At 36.6% G+C, this 20194-nt stretch overlaps 1 protein-coding gene across 35 annotated transcripts in view; it reads right to left on the bottom strand.

The window, feature by feature from the left end:
• Positions 1-20194, bottom strand: part of CCSER1 (coiled-coil serine rich protein 1) — a 1487998-nt gene that overhangs the window by 728352 nt on the left and 739452 nt on the right. Inside the window, exon 9 of one of the 35 annotated variants that reach the window (XM_086406543.1) lies at positions 10345-19411. The exons of the other annotated variants lie outside the window; for them this stretch is intronic. Within the exon in view, the coding sequence (XP_086262669.1) occupies positions 19394-19411 (18 nt within the window). The 3' untranslated portion in view covers positions 10345-19393. Of the gene's footprint in view, positions 1-10344; positions 19412-20194 lie in introns of those variants that run through there. 35 annotated transcript variants of the gene reach the window in all.

Here is a 20194-nt window from a genome sequence, read left to right as displayed (position 1 = left end):
TGACTCCAAAACATTGTCTTTCCCTTTGTATGAACTGTTCTGAGATAACTGTTTCTCATTTCAAGATCTAGAATCAGTAAATAGACATCTAACTGATAGTGATGCATAAAGATATTTATTAGTTAATAAATATTATATATATTCAAGGGAAAAAATATATTTTTTGAACATACTATATGATTAGAAAGCTGGCAGAAAAATAAAAAAGGTCACTGTAACACTATGAATAATGACTGCAACTCATTAAAATGGTAAAAAATGTTGATAGTGGAAATCAGTCTGTTAAGATTTAATATCAAAACATTTTCCAGACTTCTCTTTGGCCTTAATTCTTGCTAGAATAAATAATATAGGAAACAAAATATTTATGTTCTAAACACTCTACATTTTTTATGCTCTATATTCATGCCAGAAGCTAGAATTATTCCAAAACTTACAATTAAAAACATAAATTGATTCTGCAGTAAGTAGTGAACTTCCCCAACTATGCTGTGTTCTTTGTTTTCACTGAGGATAGAGTGAGCTATAACTGTGGCAAAGGGCAAATGGTGCTGTGAGATCTCATAAGAAAAAAAGAAAAAGTAGTAATGCAGGAAACAGTAGGAACAACCCCATAATGAACATCATCAATAATTTTTAAATAACCTGAATGTTCCTTTTTGGCCAGTGAACAGGATAAAGTCTGTCTTCACCTGCACAACTGAGTGTGGGAGACAATGCTACCCTATGAACAGACAGCATAACCACAGAACGAGCTGCATCCTGAGCCAGATGTCAACCAAGAGAACTTGAGAACTGAGTTGTGTTTTAGGCTGAACCACTATGTAACAGACTTTTAAGAAAACATATTGTAATTCTCTGGCAGGATTTAGCACACATTTCCTAGAACACCAATGTAAACAATGATCTTATGCAGAGTAGAAGATTGCTTAGAAGACATAATCTGTGATTATGATAGCAAAGCTACAACCACTTGAAATCTTCCCTTTTAGAATCTGAGTAGAAAACTATGTTGAGTATATCTAGTCAAGTGAAGAGGAACTAAAAAGCCTCTTGATGAAAGTGAAAGAGCAGAGTGAAAAAGTTGGCTTAAAGCTCAATATTCAGAAAACGAAGATCATGGCATCTGGTCCCATCACTTCATGGGAAATAGATGTGGAAACAGTGTCAGACTTTATTTTTTGGGGCTCCAAAATCACTGCAGATGATGACTGCAGCCATGAAATTAAAAGATGCTTACTCCTTGGAAGAAAAGTTATGACCAACCTAGACAGCATATTCAAAAGCAGAGACATTACTTTGCCAACAAAGGTCCGTCTAGTCAAGAATATGGTTTTTCCAGTGGTCATGTACGGATGTGAGAGTTAGACTGTGAAGGAAGCTGAGTGCTGAAGAACTGATGCTTTTGAACTGTGGTGTTGGAGAAGACTCTTGAGAGTTCCTTGGACTGCAAGGAGATCCAATCAGTCCATCCTAAAGGAGATCAGTCCTGGGTGTTCTTTGGAAGGAATGATGCTAAAGCTGAAACTCCATTACTTTGGCCACCTCATGTGAAAAGCTGACTCACTGGAAAAGACTCTGATGCTGGGAGAGATTGGGAGCAGGAGGAGAAGGGGACGACAGAGGATGAGATGGCTGGATGGCATCACCAACTCAATGAATGTGAGCTGGAGTGAACTCCGGGAGTTGGTGATGGACAGGGAGGCCTGGCGTGTTGCGATTCATGAGGTCACAAAGTTGAACACAACTGAGCGACTGAACTGAACTGAACTGAACTGAATCTCCTATCTCCAGCATGGAAGATGTACCTTTCTAGATCACTGTCTTTATCCAGACTTTGTGTTCCAGACAAACTTGCTTACTCCAGCTTTCTTAACAATGTTTTTGAACCTGAATGTCAGTTTACACTATTAGCCTAAAATTAATCTTCTTCTCTTTACATCATAATTAAAGCCCAGCATACTCATGAAGTATTTCCTAACCACGGTATCTGGACATTAGCCACTATTTCTATAGGAATTTATATCTTACTTATTTTTGTAGCTCTAGCTCCTTGATTTGTGAAGAAAATTTCAGGACCTCACTATGCATCTGTTAAGCCAAAGTAAATATTTTAAATTCAGTGAGGTCAGAAGCTATATTGTGTGTTTTTCAGGGCTCTCTTTTTGAAAGATAGTGCAGATTATGAGAGCTAAAAAAAAGTGCCTCATAGATGGATGGGTTTACTTAGTTGTATAAGTGGGCTTCACCCCCTCTTGCCAGGTTCATTATACCTTTCTTTGGATTTCAAGAGCAAATGCTTTTTTCCTAAGTCAATTTGAATTAGTCTTATCTCAACAACCATAAAAGTCATATTGATACTAATGCAGAGACTAACGCTTATGGAATGTAAAGTAAAATGTGAGAGATTAGAAGCAGTATGCATTATTTCTCAGAACTATCCAAAGTACATATAGGCTTGTTCTTTCAAACGGTTTGTTTAAACCAGTATGCTTATTTCCCAGTTGTTTTCGTTTTAATACATAAAAATTTAATGAAGTATGATCTTTATAGGTATTGACTTATAACTAAAAATGGGTTTTTCAGATATAAAGGTTAAAACAGAAGCACAGAGGAAAAACTCAAGGTAGCCCTATGAATTGGATCAATAACTTATTGATCAGAAATGATTCATTTTTAGCTTAAATGCTAAATTGGATTTTTAATTATGATTTTGTTTACCTTACATTTTCTCTGATTTTCTTGCACTTATTAATTAGTACAGCAAATTATAGAAGCACTGCTTTGGTTCACTGAGTTCCTTTTATTTTGCCCCTAATCTTTGCTATTTTCAATTTTTTGAATATAAAGGTTACATTTAAAAAGAAGATGACCATCTCTGGGACATACCATATTACAGGAAAATCAACCATTCTAAGCAAAAGCTTTCATTCCTTGTTAACCTTACAGAAAAGCAGTCAAGTGGTAGGATATGAACAGAGGCAGGAGAGGGATCTTAGATTTTTGTTTGTTGTTTTTTGCCCTGTTGCTATTGTTTTTGATTCTGCGTATGATTCAGACTATCTAGTTATATTATCTCTTGCTCCTGCCCAAGGCCATTCTGAATGTCTCCACAACTACAGGCATTTGATCTTGAAAGCAGCTTAGGGTCTCTCTCAAATCGCAAGTCTTGGGGCAAATAACTACATCTGCCAGAACCTAAAGGGAGCTTTAAACCTTCTTATCTATGAATTGCTCTGCAGTAAGATCAGTTCTTTGGTACATAAAGAGTACCAAAGAACAACATTTCTTTGTGGATTATTCTGCAAGGCTTTTACATTTAAAGCAAAGACAATTTTTGGTTCAGAATAGGATTTTGTGCAAGTTGTCAATTGTCTCACGTTCAAATTTATCAAACTTCATTTGTTGTGCAAAAACGGAGTTGGGACATTAAAAATTCTTCCTTAGGCAGCTGTTGCTGCTGAGTCACTTCAGTCATGTCCGACTCTGTGCGACCCTATAGACGGCAGCCCACCAGGCTCCCCCGTCCCTGGGATTCTCCAGGCAAGAACACTGGAGTGGGTTGCCATTTCCTTCTCCAATGCATGAAAGTGAAAAGTGAAAGTGAAGTTGCTCAGTCGTGTCCGACTCTTAGAGACCCCCAGGACTACAGCCTACCAGACTCCTCCGCACATGGAATTTTCCAGGCAAGAGTACTGGAGTGGGGTGCCATTACCTTCTCTGCCTTAGGCAGCTAGCATGATGTTAAACTTCGTTAGTAGAAGGTGCTAATGCTACACTGCAGGGAAAGGTATTTTTCTTGCTGATTCTGATGGGGTCTTTCAGAGGCTTCTGAAATGTAAGCAGTTTCTCCAGTGCCAGGCTCTTGGAGTTCAGGCAGTTTCAGAAGCATCCCAGATTCCCCAGTTCCATGGCTTTCCCACTGCCCTGGGCCCTCAGTCTATGACAGCTTGTAGCACTCAGTGGTCAGAAATGTCCCCAGGGGAACCTTCTCAGGCTGTCTTGTAGCAGAGTGCCTCCACCAGGACACTCCTGGGAACAGCATTCCCCAGTACTACAGGGTAGAGTTCCTACAAGTACCAGAGGGCAGACTTTCAGTAAATTCTACCTGTGAAGTAAAAGTGTTAGTTACTCAATCGTGTCCAACTCTGCAATTCCATGGACTGTAGCCCATCAGGCTCCTCTGTCCATGGAATTCTCCAGGCAAGAATACTGGAGTAGGTTGCCATTTCCTTTTCCAGGGGAATCTTCCTAACACAGGAATTGAACCTGGGTCTCAGGCATTGCCGGCAAATTCTTTACCAACTGAGTCACCAGGGAAGCCCCTAATTCAACCACTGCAACAGTATCAAGACTTTTCTATCATTCAGTGAGCCATAGCTGTGCTCTCCCCAATAGTCTCTATCTCAGTCTGGGGGTGGGTCAGCTCTTATGTTTGCTTTATCTCAGTTTTAGGAATAGTGGCTGTTCTATATATCTGCTATTTCTGCATTCTTTAGAATTCTTTTATATATGAACTAATGCTACATTACCATGAATCTGCTAACACAATTAGTAATTATTTATATCAACTTCTGTTCAAATTACTGTGTGATGTCTACTGACAGGACTGTGACCAATACAGTCTTTCACAAGAAAGTTAACAAAGTTTATATGTATATTAAGGGATAAAATAAATTTCTGAATGTTTTGGAGAAAGAAGTGATGGTTACACAGGGGAGGAATAACATTGCATAGCAAGTCATGCCACATCAGATCAGATCAGTCGCTCAGTCGTGTCCGACTCTTTGCGACCCCATGAATCGCAGCACGCCAGGCCTCCCTGTCCATCACCAACTCCCGGAGTTCACTCAGACTCATGTCCATCGAGTCAGTGATGCCATCCAGCCATCTCATCCTGTGTCGTCCCCTTCTCCTCCTGCTCCCAATCCCTCCCAGCATCAGAGTCTTTTCCAATGAGTCAACTCTTCGCATGAGGTGGCCAAAGTATTGGAGTTTCAGCCACATAGTTATGTACAATTACTAGATGGTCTGCACACTTAAGTGGATGATCAAAACTTAAAAAGAAATGTGTTCAGCTTTAAGATTCACAGTGTCCCAAAGTTAAAGAGCAATCTAGATCAGTGAGTAAATGGTGTGATAGTAAATGTCAAGTCAGAGAATAAGTTCCATATAAAGCCAAAAAAAAAAAAAAATTAGTACAAGTGCCTAGTCTCTTATGGCCTAAATCAGATAAAAGGTAAATTCTGATCATTTAAAGAACGGGACAGACTTCTGTGTAACTCAAGCAAGGTTCCATAAGTACAATTAACAAAATGATTGGCAAAAAGAGGTCAAAGCATTCATCCTTGGTAAGAATATAGAATTTTGATTCTATGTTTCCAATTGGGGCAGAGTCCTGAGGGTTAAAATATGTGCTCATAGAATCCCTTTGAATTTTGCCTTTGTGACTTCAAGTCTGCTCCTCCTAGAGGTTTTCCAAAAGTATTTACCATACTGAGGAAAGGTCATGTATATGAACCATAAAATACCATGATCTGTTAGTTGACCATGATTATATCCTCTTATATAATTTTGGAAGTTAATTCAGAGTATCAAGAATGAGTTGTAAGCAAATTAAAGTCATTTAAAATAATCTTGGTTATCTAAATGGTGGTGACTAGAAAAGGAGAATAAATTTTAGAAACATTTTGAGACTTATTCAAGCCAAGCTTGAATAAAAGGAATTTCATTCACTGAGCATCCTGAGAGGGGAAGGAAATCTACTTATGCTTATATCACCCTTTTATACATTTTAAATAATTCCCTGCCTGTTATCTATATCATAGGGTCATTTTCCACCCTTACAGTCCAGCTATATTTTTTATATAAGTGACTTAAATGCTATGAGATTGATGTATATTTTCTGTTACTATGCATTCACTTTTTAAGCCACAGTTCTATACATCAGATAGTAGAGTTGACTCGAACGACACAGAGGTTAGGCGTGCTGATCCCCTGCGCGTGTAACAATTTGCATATAACTTTACAGTTGGCCCTTCACATCTACCGCTCCATGTCTGCGGATTCAACCAACCACAGATTCTATAGTCCTGTAGTACATACTGAAAAAATGCTACACATCAGAGCACCCATACATTCCAAACTTGTGTGTTAAACATCCACTGTATTTATATTTACCAAATATACAGTTCAGTTATTAATTTATGTGACCATACAAGAAAAACTGACAAATGGAGGAAGCATAAATAACCATCTACCTTTTAAAAGATCTACATAAACATTCTTAGAATGGTTAAATGTTCATCTTATATAATTATGATATTAAGTCTGAAAAATGAATATACTGTTGAAATATATAGATTTATTGACCTTTTGTCAGTAAAGATCTTTGAGTAATTAAAAAAATCAAAACAGAAGCTGCATATCCAGAGCAGACACTAAAAACAGTAAACAATAACAAAAAATTACATAAAATATCCACAAAAATATTGGATGTCCACAGTGCCTTTTTGATTTCAATAAGAATTCTTATATTTTTATGGAATTCTTCCTATGTTTTTCCCTTTTTTCCCTTGTTTTTCAAAGGACCTCTACATTTATATTTAAAATGTCAAACTAAGAAAATTAAAGGAAATACTGACAGTGAAGGTTGAGCCTGGTGAAGCAAATGTTTCTTATTCTATAGAGGATGGGGATACAGAAAGTTGCTAATATAAAAGATGGAGATCAATCAACAAGAAAAGAGACATAAGACATGGAATTAAGAAAGTTATTAAATTTTGGATTTAAAACAGAAGCCTCACTGGAATGAAAAGGCGTTATAGGAAATAATTTTGAGATAATGAAAAAAAGAATTCGTGAAGAGGAAGTGCGAGGGATAGAAGGAGACTTCTGAGTTGCTAGGTAACAAGGTCTCTCTATCAGAATAAAAAGGACACTGTCACAGGCTGTATTAGATATTCCACCAATCGCATGTTCACACAGCCATACACACTGCCCAAGCATTCCTCACACTGATTTGAAATGGCCTATTTACTGAATATAAAATTCCCACAAGACTACTATGGCTTAAGTATAAGAATCATATCTCATTCTTCTTTTGAGTCTTAGGTCCTGACATAAAGTATATATCCAATACATTTGGGTGAATGATTAATGATTAATGAATAAATAAAACCACTGTTATAACTGTTAGAATATGGGTAATCAATAAAGTTGCACAATTTAAATGAAAATAAGTTTCAAAAGGAGTAAAGACACCCTATTAGAGAAAATTAAACCAAATAAAACTCATACTAATCATATTAGGTCAGAATACTTGATTATTTTTTAGAAGGATACATAATAGAATTGTGTCAAAAGAATTTCTGTCACAAGTTGTTTAACTTATATTATTCATGGGTAAGAGACTCTCTTTCACATCTAAGTTAATAAATATCTCTTGTTGATATGATAGAAAATAATCAATATCTCCATCCCAAGTCTTATCACAAAAAATTATTTCTGAAAAATTTACTTAGTATTTTACACATTAGCATTCTGAAACTTAAAACATAATAGCTTTTAGCAGTTGCAAAATATACATAGTTTGGTCAATTATTCTGGATGTTTTCATAAAGGTAACTTACTGACCATGTCAACCTGCTTCTTGATATAATCTATATGCCAAAATTAATTTCTCAGATAGGGAAGTTCCAATAACAATGTTAAAACAGATTTCTGCAAAAAGTAATTCTATTCCAAAGAGAGCAAACAGATTCTGTGATGACATACTCACTTTTCACACTCCCCATTGTGTTAACTGACTCTTTCCTCTCCTTAAAGTGAAATAATTTCACTCTCATTCTGCAGAGTTGCTGCCCACCAACACACACACCTCTATTCAGGGTGAGCACATAACTATTTTAAATCTTTTGGTCAATAAGGGTCTTCTAAAGTTTAATGGAAACAAAGTGATCCAATTAATTTCAAGAGACATTTATATATGAGATGGTAAACTAATTCTCCATCTGGGGGTGAATGAGTCACATTTTGTGTTGCTGCTTAGAAATGCATTCCAGAGTGAGGAAATAACAGCAGGAAGTCCACTGCCACCACTTTGGGTTGACTTCTAACTCAAGAGATAGGAAAGCCTCTTATTCCCATAGTTGAAGAAAGAAAGAACATTACACACCATAGAAATCAGTGTCTTAAAATGCTGAAGAAATAATTTCCAAAACAACAAAATGAAAAGACAATCAAATACTTATACTAATCTTGAACTCAGGTTTTTTTTCTGTTTTCCTGCCTCTGGCAGCCTTTTACTTTTCATTATAATTCTAAAGCTATTGTGATATTTAAGAATATATCAGGCTTGCTTAATGTAATAGCTCTTATTTAAGATAGGCAGTAAGGCCAGAGTGAACTATTTTAATTAAGAAATGACTCAGTTTTAGGATGAAAGAGGCAGATTTGTCACATCATTTATGTTCACATTTTAAATATGCTTATTAATAATTTCAATACATTTATTTCATATATTCTACAAATTTATTAAGAAGATGTTGATGTATGGAAAAACCAATACAAAACTGTAATTAACCTCCAATTAAAATAAATAAATTTATATTAAAAATTAAAAAATAAAAACTAAAAATTAAAAAATAAATAAAATAAAATAAAAATAATAAAAAAGAGAAGTTTTTAATGTACGAGAAATTATCAGAAAACTATAGCCAAATCCCACCTACAGTCTCTTCTGATAAATACCATCTTATCTGAACACAGCCACCCCTTCATTTACATACTGTCTCTAGCTGCTTTCAGGACAGAGTGGCACAGGTTGGCTGAGACACTGTATGGACCACAAAACCTAAAATAACCATCGGGTTGTTTACAGAAAAGTTTGCTAACCCCTTACATAGAAACTAGAAATACGTTGGTAAATGAAACAAATATTTACATACAGCCAGCTTTTACATACTGGCTGGTGTGGGCAGATGTTAAGCACAAACATAAAAATAGGTAAATAATGTATATTCAGTCAGTTCAGTCACTCAGTCGTGTCCAACTCTTTGTGACCCCATGAGGCACGCCAGGCCTCCCTGTCCATCACCAACTCCCAGAGTTCACTCAGACTCACGTCCATCGAGTCAGTGATGCCATCCAGCCATCTCATCCTCTGTCGTCCCCTCCTCCTCCTGCTCACAATCCTTGCTAGCATCAGAGTCTTTTCCAATGAGTCAACTCTTAGCATGAGGTGGCCAAAGTACTGGAGTTTCAGCTTTAGCATCATTCCTTCCAAAGAACACCCAGGACTGATCTCCTTTAGGATGGACTGGTTGGATCTCCTTGCAGTCCAAGGGACTCTCAAGAGTCTTCTCCAGTACCACAGTTCAAAAGCATCAATTCTTCTGCACTCAGCCTTCTTCACAGTCCAACTCTCACATCCATACATGACCACACGAAAATCCATAGTCTTGACTAGACGGACCTTTGTTGGCAAAGTAATGTCTCTGCTTTTGAATATGCTATCTAGGTTGGTCATAACTTTCCTTCCAAGGAGTAAGCGTCTTTTAATTTCATGGCTGTAATCACCATCTGCAATGATTCTGGAGCCCCAAAAAATAAAGTCTGACACTGTTTCCACTGTTTCCCCATCTATTTCCCATGAAGTGATGGGACCAGATGCCATGATCTTCATTTTCTGAATGTTGAGCTTTAAGACAACTTTTTCACTCTCCACTTTCACTTTCATCAAGAGGCTTTTTAGTCCCTCTTCACTTTCTGCATAAGGGTGCTATCATCTGCGTATCTGAGGTTATTGATATTTCTCCTGGCAATCTTGATTCCAGCTTGTGCTTCTTCCAGCCCAGCGTTTCTCATGATGTACTCTGTATAGAAGTTAAATAAGCAGGGTGACAATATACAGCCTTGATGTACTCCTTTTCCTATATGGAACCAATCTGTTGTTCTATGTCCAGTTCTAACTGTTGCTTCCTGACCTGCATATAGGTTTCTCAAGAGGCGGGTCAGGTGGTCTGGTATTCCCATCTCTTTCAGAATTTTCCACACTTTATTGTGATCCACACAGTCAAAGGCTGTTTTTCTGGAACTCTCTTGCTTTTTCAATGATCCAGTGGATGTTGGCAATTTGATCTCTGGTTCCTCTGATTTTCTAAAACCAGCTTGAACATCTGGAAGTTCATGGTTCACGTATTGCTGAAGCCTGGCTTGGAGAATTTTGAGCATTACTTTACTAGTGTGTGAGATTAGAATGTAATAAATGCTGAAGAAAAAAAGAGCAGTTTTAACAGGGCATACAATGAGGGACCAGGTTGCAATTTTAAGTAAGATAGAGTAGGGGAATTTAAGAAAGTAATTTTGAGTAAATTCTTAAAGTATAACAGGTAGTCATCACATAAACTGGGATAAGAAAACTTAATAAGGTAGCTTAAGGCAAATAACCAGAAGGAAAAAACATACTTTGTGTGTTCAAGGAGGAACAAGGAGGCTGATGTGCAAGAATATTAAATATTGAAGGCTCTCTTCAATGTTACCAACGTCTGTTTCTGCCAGTAACTGCTGTAAAATATGAGTCAGTGCCCTGGGCTAAGAAATTATTTTTTATCATGCATGGTTAAGCAAGTGTAATTTAAGAACTCTGAAGTATAGTGTTAGTTTAGTAATATCCAGTTGCTACATATATCTCAATTTATATATGTTACTGGAAAGGAGATTGGAAGAATGATAAGATTTATAACAATACCTTGGAGAACATCTAATATCTAATAATATATGAAGTCAGGGTGCTTTAAAAATTCACAAAATCTTGAGAGGTTTGGCTAGGACTCAAGAGTACTGAACACATAAAAGAATGTATTTTATGTTGTTACCTTTAAGCTTCAAGAGACTAAGCAATGTTATTAAACTCATCAGGCAGTTAAGTTTTCTGGACAGATTGCAATAATAAGTATAGAATGAAAAAAAATGGTAAAACAAATTCTACGCCTAGAGATAGGAAAATAATGTGCATTCTCCTGAAATAGATTCATACTGTTAAGGAAACTTGGGAGAATTTCCTGAATCAAAAATAATTCATACCAAGTGGTTAGGCCAAACAAACAAAGGGCATATGAAAAAAAAAAAAAAAAAACAGCAACAGATGGGGAAAAAATGGTAAATAAATATAAAAACATATTGGATATAGTAAAAGCTCTATATTACATCATTAAAGATATAATCCTCTAGAAAGCATTCTGATGTTCTGAGACAGAAAAAGGTTAGTCTTAAAAATTTTTAATATCTTAAGATGTGATCTATTCTTAAGTATGAAAAACAAAATATCAAAATCTAAAAATATAAGTATGTAACACGTTACATTTGAAGAGTGCTTTAGACAAGTCTTAGCCATCACTGAACAATGGCCTGCCTCAGTTATTAAATTTCTCCTGAAGACAAACTTCAATCCAGCATATCAAAGAACACCTGGCAATCTGTGGACAGCAGATTTCCTAGAACCAGAGCGGGGACTGCTTTGGAAACTAACAGCCCCACTATTATACTGACTTGTGTAGATATTATCATCTGTTTACTGCATATAAAAAAACTGAGGAAATGAGGTGTTATGCAATTTGCCTACGATCATACATACAATAAATGAAGGAAAACAGGGCCTTAAAGGACATGCACAATTGTTAACCTATGCTGACTTTGAAAGATGCCATGCTTTGAATTTACAAAATCTAAAAATTATCTTCAGATGTTCATCCAACCTAAAATCTTACTCTTACTTCAGGGTATCTTTTTAAAAAATTTCCCCTGAAGACACAATTTCATAGCCTATTAGGCAGAAACCTTCTTGTACACTTTTCTTGGATATTATATAAAGTTAGCATATAAGTTATTATAACTATTATATTTTTGAACATGGGAAAGGGGGTGGTTAATAAAGATGGAATGACAGCTTTGCGATCAGGCATTGTCTTTGGTAAAGCAGAATGAGGATCTCTGAATGACCCATTCCCTTTGGGTACTGATTCCCCAAGAATCTCTGCCTTTACCCTATCAATCGTCAGGTCCTTTATGCCTGTCATTCCTATAAAAGCTTTTCTCCCTGAAATTGAGCCATTTCTTGCATTTCCTACTTCATCTCCTACTAGTTTTCTTTGATGATCAGATACTTCAGACCAGTTCTCAGCCTTTACTGTATCAAAGCCAAGATCCATTTAGCACCCCAAAGTTCCTTCTCCTCTCTCAGACTCTGATGCTTTACCCAAAATAGACTGGTTTCCTGTACAATCCAGACACTGTTTCATTTTTGGGGTCACCATTCTGTTATCATTAGTCTCCATGTTCCAACTAGTTTCTTATTTATCCCCCCTCTCCCTGAGAAGACCAGTGAGCAACGACATGGCACCGCAGAGCTAACCCAATAAAGGAGTTAGAGTTTGAGCATACAAAAAGGACCAAAAACAAACAAACAAAAACACATTTCCTGCCTAACTTGTTCCTGGCAAAGGAAAAGTGTCAAGAGTTTTAATGACACTATTAATTTATTTACTACTTTAAAAATAGAAAAATTTTTAATTTTGTTTTCAAAATACAGTTTATTTAAAGATGTTTAAAATAAAGTTGGTGAGAAGAAATAAACTATATTATCTAACAAATTAATCCAACAAAGGCTAGTGGAGTGAAGTAATTAATGCTTACTGAGCACTAATAATAAATAGGCCAACATTCAGGAAGAGGCAATTTAAAAAAAAAACTATTCACGAAGACTAAATAAAAGAAGTTCATGTTTGTGATTCATGTCCAAATTCTCATTCATTGGACAAGTCACAGAAACTAACTGGTAAGAAAAAGCACATATTTTATCCTTGATAGTTTTGATTATCGTGAGGACAAATGAGAGCTAGACACACATCCAGGGTATCAGGATAAACCTCAAAACAGAGATAATACAGTTTGTACTTGATTTTTAATGTATTAAAATTCGATCTAGCTTTTAAGATTCTACAGAGTAGCCAGAAACTTGAACAAAGGAGAAAACTGAGATTGTAAGTAGTTTTAACACAAAATACATCCTGACCCAGACTACGTCAAGGGATATAAGCAGAAATATTTTCTTCATTAACCAATGATTTTTATTGTTTATTCCCATCCTTGCCCCAACATTCCTGATTTCTTGTCTTAGAAATGAGTCATCTAAGACACAAACTGCTGCTGCTAAGTCGCTTCAGTCGTGTCCGACTCCATAGATGGCAGCCCACCAGGCACCCCTGTCCCTGGGAGTCTCCAGGCAAGAACACTGGAGTGGGTTGCCATTTCCTTCTCCAATGCATGAAAGTGAAAAGTGAAAGGGAAGTCACTCAGTCACATCCAACTCTTAGCGACCCCACGGACTCCAGCCTACCAGGCTCCTCCATCCATGGGATTTTCCAGGCAAGAGTACTGGAGTGGGGTGCCATTGCCTTCTCTGAAGACACAAACTAGTATTTTGATAATAAAGACTACCTTTAAGAGGCATGTGCCTCTTGTTTCTACATTATTACTGAGGTTTTTAGACACTGATCTTATTTTCCAAAGGAAAGGAAAAAACATTTAGTGAGAGCAGACTCAGTATCTCTAGGATACAGGTAAAACTCTCAACAGGGACATGTCACAGGAGAGGTATTTTAGAACTGTAAGAAATTAGGTAATCTTCATGACTTACCTAATGATTACACGGTAGCATGGTACTCACTGTCATTTTTTAAAGTTTTTTAAGATGTTGAAAAAAATTGTTTCCTTATTAATCTGGATCCTATTTACCCACTGAAAAAAGAACTTAGTCTCTGATGAGAAATGCCACAACTGTCATGGAAATTCACAGTGACTTGCAGACAGGGTTATAATCATTTAAAAAAAGAGAGACAAAGAAGCTTTACAGCTCTGAGATGGGGTTATTTCTTTTTGTAATATAATATTGTTGATTTGCATTAAGCCTTATTCACAGGTCCTGTAGTCAGTGAAGACAAAGTATATGAAGTATGAAACATTTTGAATATTGACATTTTAAGTTATTTTTTAATACTACTCATAAAACTATATTCCTGAGTTTACATGAATTCAAAGCTGTCCAGTTCAGTTCATCAGATACCTAGTGGGAGGAGGTAATCACAAACCGCATCCCTCCCCGCTCAAAAAAAAAAAAAAAAAAAAAGCGAAACACTCCAGGCTAGACATCTGAGGCGAACCACAATGCTGAAAGGTTCTTCAAGGATCTGAGTGCACAGCACTTCATAAATAGTACTAGTACCAATTATTATCTAAAACAAAGATTACAGATATCCTGTGGTGAAATTAATGTCAGAGAGTCAACCTCTTTTATAAGAGAAAATGGTTATTTTTGTCTCCTTTCCATTTCTGAATTAAGATACAACCTTTCTCCTCATTCTTCTCTACCCATACACATTTAATATTAAAACTTGGTAAAACTGATTTAAATTTTTTTCTTTCTAGTGAAATAAAGGATTCTCTCCTCTACTAAGTAAACGATGTTCACTGCAAAGGCAGATTTAATAAAACAACAAAGCTCATTACTAAAATAGCAGTGTTCAAGAGAGTACTTTATATAACCTGACATATGTATGCTATATTATATAATAAAATATAACTGCAAAAATATTATTTTTTTATAATTTCAATCCAAGACACTAACTCAAGACGAAAGTATTAGTTAATGACTACAGAATAAGGAGACAATTCATGTGTCAGTCTTTTATTTATACATTCCTTTGGGGGAAACCATTTGCTCTTTCTTCTAATGTTCCTATTAGTTTTTAAATGTACATATCTACCCTTTCTGAAGAATGAGGGAAGGATCTCTAGTCATTTTTCTGTTTTTAACCTAGCCTTCAACAACAGAAGAGAACTGTCCTCTCCAGTTGATGAGACTGGGTGAAAAAATGCAATACAGGGAACTCGGTCTCTCCAAAGATTTCTCTTGAGACAATTTGATCAACTGATGTGGGCTTTCTTCTCTTGTCCCTCCTTCCAAGCAAATATAATTAGACCGGAATTTAGGACCTGTCTTCTAGAAATAAATGTTTCTTTGCGGTCTCACTTTTGGAACCATAGATGCAATGCATCAGTGAGCATGCAGCAGATTTAGTAAACATGTAACAGTTCCACAGATATGTTATAGATCAAATGCTTCTATCCCCCAGATACATATACTGAAGTTGAACCCCCAGTGTGATGGAACTGGGACCTGGGGCCTTGGGAAGGTGATTAGGTCTTAATGAATGGATTAATGAATTGGGTTAATATCCTTATAATAAGGGACCATAGACTTATGAATAGCTTGTTCTCCTCCTGCCATGAGAGGGTACGACTAGAAGTTGGCAGTCTGCAACCTGGAAGAGGGCCCATTACTGAACCCAACCTTGCTGGGCACCCTGATCTCAGATTTCCAACCTCCAGAACTGGGAGAAATACATGCTTACTGTGTCAGCCACCCAGTCTATGGTACTGTGTTCTAGCAGCCTGTGTAAGAGCTGAGGCTTATGGAAGGCAGAGATTCTTGACTCATCTCATGATTAGATTTTAGATGTTTCAGAACCTGTAGTTGGAAGATATACGAAAAGTACATTCACTTCTGTTTACTTAAACTTGCTCTGTTAACTTAAATTTATGTTCATATACATGTTTGAGGAAGTGATGTTTTTAGGTGCTATACGTTCAGGATTAAATTGAAGAAATTAGGGAAAACCACTAGGCCATTCAGGTTTGACATAAGTCAAATCCCTTATGATTATACAGTGGAGGTAACAAATACATTCAAGGAACTAGATCTGTAGACAGTACCTGAAGAATTATAAACAGAGGTTTGTAACACTGGACAGGAGTCAGTGACCAAAACTATTTATTACAAAGTAAAATAAATGCAAGAAGGCAACATGGTTGTCTGAGGAGGCTTTACAAATAGCTGAGGAAAGAAGAGAACTGAAAAGCAAGGGATAAAAGAAAAGATATACCCAACTGAATGCAGTTCCAGAGAATAGCAAGGAGATAAGAAGCCCTTCTTAAATAAACACTGCAAAGAAATAGAGGAAAACAATAGAATAGACTAGACTAGTCTAGACTAGACATAACTTCAATAAAACTGGACATATTAAGGGAACATGTCATGCAAGGAGGGGCATGCTAAAGAACAGAAATGGCAAAGACCTAACAGAAGCAGAAGAGTGACAAAAACACACAGGAGAATTATGCAAAAACGGTCTCAATGGCCCAGATAACCATGATGGTGTGGTCACTCACCAAGAGCCAGACATCCTGGAGTATGAAGTCAAGTGGGCCTTAAGAAGCATTACTGACAGCAGAGCTAGTGAAGGTGATAAAATTCCAGCTGAGATATTTAAAATTCTAAACTACAATGCTGTTAAAGTGCTGCATTCAATATGTCAACAAATTTGGAAAACTCAGCAGTGACCAGAATGAAAAGGTCAGTTTTCATTCCAATCCCAAAGAAGGGCAATGCTCAAGAATTTTCAAACTACCATACAACTGCACTCATTTTGCATGCCAGTAAGGTAAATCTCAAAAAGTTTCAAGCTAGGCTTCAGCAGCACAAAAATAAAGAACTTCCAGATCTATAATCTAGGTTTTGAAGAGGCAGAGGAAGCAGAGATCACATTGGCACTATTTGTTGGGTCATGGAGAAAACAAGGGAGTTCCAGAAAAACAAAACAAAACATTTATTACTGCTTGACTATGCTAAAGCCTTTGGCTGTGTGGATCACAACAAAAACTGTGGAAAATTCTTAAAGAGATGGGAATACCAGACCACCTTACCTGCCTCCTGAGAAACCTGTATGCATGTCAAGAAGCAACAGTTAGAACTGGAAATGGAACAACTGACTGGTTCTAAATTGGGAAAGGAGTATGTCAAGGCTGTATATTGCCACTCTGCTTATTTAATTTCTATGCACAGTACATCATGCAAAATGCTAGGGAGGATGAATCACAAGCTGTAATCAAGATTGCCAGGAAAAATATAAACAACCTCAGAAATATGCAGATAATATCACTCTAATGGCAGAAACTAAAGACAGACTGAAGAGCCTCTTGATGGGGGTGAAAGAGAAGAGTGGAAAAGCTGGCTTAAAGCTCAACTTTAAAAAAGTGAAGGTCATGACGTCCGATCCCATCACTTTACAGCAAATAGAAGGGGATACAGTGGAAGCAGTAACAGATTTTATTTTCTAGGGCTCCAAAATCAATGCTGACTGAGACTGCTGTCATGAAATTAAAAGGTTCTTACTCCTTGGAAGGACACCTATGACAAATGTGTGCTGTGCTTAATCTCTCAGTTGTGTTCAACTCTTTGCGAACCTATGGACTATAGCCTGCCAGGCTCCTCTGCCATGGGCATTCTCCAGGCAAGAATATTGGAGTGGGTAGTCTTTCCCTCCTCCAGGGAATCTTCCCAACCCAGGGATTGAATCCAGGTCTCCCACGTTGCAGGTGGATTCTTTACTGTCTGAGCCACCAGGGAAGCCCATGAATACTGGAGTGGATAGCCTATGACTTCTCCAGGACAACTTCTCAACCCAGGAATCAAACCGGGGTTTTCTTCACTGCAGGCAGATTCTTTACCAGTTGAGCTACCAGGGAAGCCCATGACAAACCTAGCCAGCATGTTAAAAAAGCAGAGACATCACTTTACAGATAAAGGTCTGCATAGTTAATGCTATGGTTTTTCCAGTAGTCATGTACGGATGTGAGAGCTGGAACACAAAGAAGGCAGGGGCTGAAGAATTGATGATTTTGAATTGTAGTGCTGGAGAAGACCCTTGAAAGTCCCTTGGACAGCAGGAAGATCAAGCCAGTCAACTCTAAAGGAATCAATTCTGAATATCCATTGGAAGGAGTAATGAATGCTGAAGCCCCAGTACTTTGACCACCTGATAAGAAGAGCTGCCTGACTGGAAAAGACCTTGATGCTTGGAAAGACTGAGGACAGGATGAGAAGGGGGCAACAGAGGATGAAATGGCTGGATGGCATCACTGTCTCAATGGACATGAATCTGAGTAAACTCTGGGAGATAGTGGAGGACAGAGGAGCCTGACATACTGCTGTCCATGAGGGTTCAAAGAGCTGGACACAACTTAGCGTCTGTATAACAAGTTTAAGAAAGTATATGTGATATTAATTGCTTATGTCAGTTTTATATTTTTCATCTACAGAATATGATCTTTGTCCAAGAAGAATCCAGTATTTTTCCAAGCAGTTAGCAATGCAGAAGACATATGAAACACTTGGGAGTTCATAGGCCAAAAATGATTGACTTCAAAAAAATTACATTCAAATATTATTCAATAGTATAAAATAATCCATTTACATATTTCAAAAATTTGTTGAACAATTAAACTGGACATGAATTATTTTACAATAATTTGCTTAGTGTCAAGTGAATTCTAAGAAAATTTTACATGAGATACCATTAAGTAGAAAAATCACTTATATTCTTGAATTTAAAAAATAATATAATAAAATTTTATTAGCTGATATGACTTATTCCATATAAAAATGTATATCCTATTTAGTATTACTATGGTAAAATTTATAAATATTTAAATTATGACAGGTAAAGAGGACTAGATTGCTTGCCAGAAATTCTAAGAACAAGTCAGAGAGGGCCAAGAAAAGAAAGACGACCCACATAGCAAGACTTTTGAGAGGGGGAGGCTCAGCAGAATGTGTCTGCTCATCCATTTTAAGTTATAAACAAATTTTCTGTGGTTTCTGACATTTGGCTAATAATCCTTCACTAGGATGACAGACCCAAAGGTCAGCTTGACCTAAGTTTCTTTTCTGTATACTGGCTGGTCACATTTCTGTCTATTAATATCAGAAAGGTAAATGAATAGAGTCATGGGCCTGAGTGTGAATAAAATTATATTTGTCAGCTTTATATTTACCATAAAATGTTCTACCCAACAGTACCATCTAGTCTGCACATGTAAGACTATCATAAATCTCATGCAAGATAGAAACAGAGGTCTAACTATCGCAGAATATTAGGGAGGTAAGCCAAATGGGAATGTTTTCTCCAAATCCTGAAATACCTTTAACTCACATGTGAGAGCACCAGTTTTAAAAGGTAGAGTCTCTATCAATGCCTTCTAGGCTTATTTCATCATGTTGCCTGTAATAAGGAAACCATCTCACAATGGCATATGATTCTCTAGACTGCAGCAAAATTCTCCCAGATGTCTTGCATACAATTAAAACAATCTGGTATAATCTATTTCAAGTTGGCAAAATTAAAACTATATTCTAGTTGGATACGTCTCTCTGGGAAAATCCAGTTTTCCTAAGCTGTCATCTTCAATGAGAGTTCCAGACGCTGCTGACAGAGCATTATATATCAACAAGGACCTATCAAGAAAGGAAGGAAAACTTTTCCATTTAATTTCAACAAAATATGCTCAGGAGACAAATCCTATGTTTCAATGGTGAGTCTAAGCATATCACTGAACTGGGATTACAGTCTTGCAGAGTAGTCTCGTAGCTCTAAGGTAATAAATATTTCATACCATAAACATGGCTCTAAACATACAGTAGCAAATATGTCTAATGGCATTGCATTTAGAAGTTCAAATCTGAAACTTCAATTGGTTACACGAGTTTAGAAAAAGGTAAAATTATAAAAAAAAAATGTTAGTAGGACACCTAAAAAACTATCCTTTAAATATTCCTAGAATGGACTTAACATTTTTCTCTGCACTGTAGTTAGTCAAGGAAACTTAATGGTAAGAGAAGGAATGAACTGAAACTATTACATTTAAGTAAAATCTAACATCAAGTAGCAGTGCTTGGTATCAATAATTTAAGCTTACTGAGGTACTAATACTCAACTTACTCTTTCAAATCAAGCATTGAATCTTAATAATTTCAAGCTGATTGTTAGCAACAAGTTATCTACTTTAGACTGTTCATGTGTACAGAGTTTCTTTGGGGTCAATGAGAATGTTCAAAAATTGATTGTGAGTGATGGCTGCACAACTCAGCAATGATTCTAAAAAACACTTGAATTGTACACTCAAGGATGAGTTGTAAGTTATATCACAATAAAGCTATTTTAAGAGTGAATATATTATTTACTCTAGAGTTTATTCTGATCATTAATAATCACTTTATGAATACTAGGAAGGGAAATAG

Source organism: Bos grunniens, chromosome 6, assembly GCF_055505025.1.
Source record: "Bos grunniens cultivar Pamir isolate PY7600 chromosome 6, Bosgru_T2T1.0, whole genome shotgun sequence".
Taxonomy (NCBI): domain Eukaryota; kingdom Metazoa; phylum Chordata; class Mammalia; order Artiodactyla; family Bovidae; genus Bos; species Bos grunniens.
This window is presented reverse-complemented; position numbering and strand designations above follow the sequence as displayed.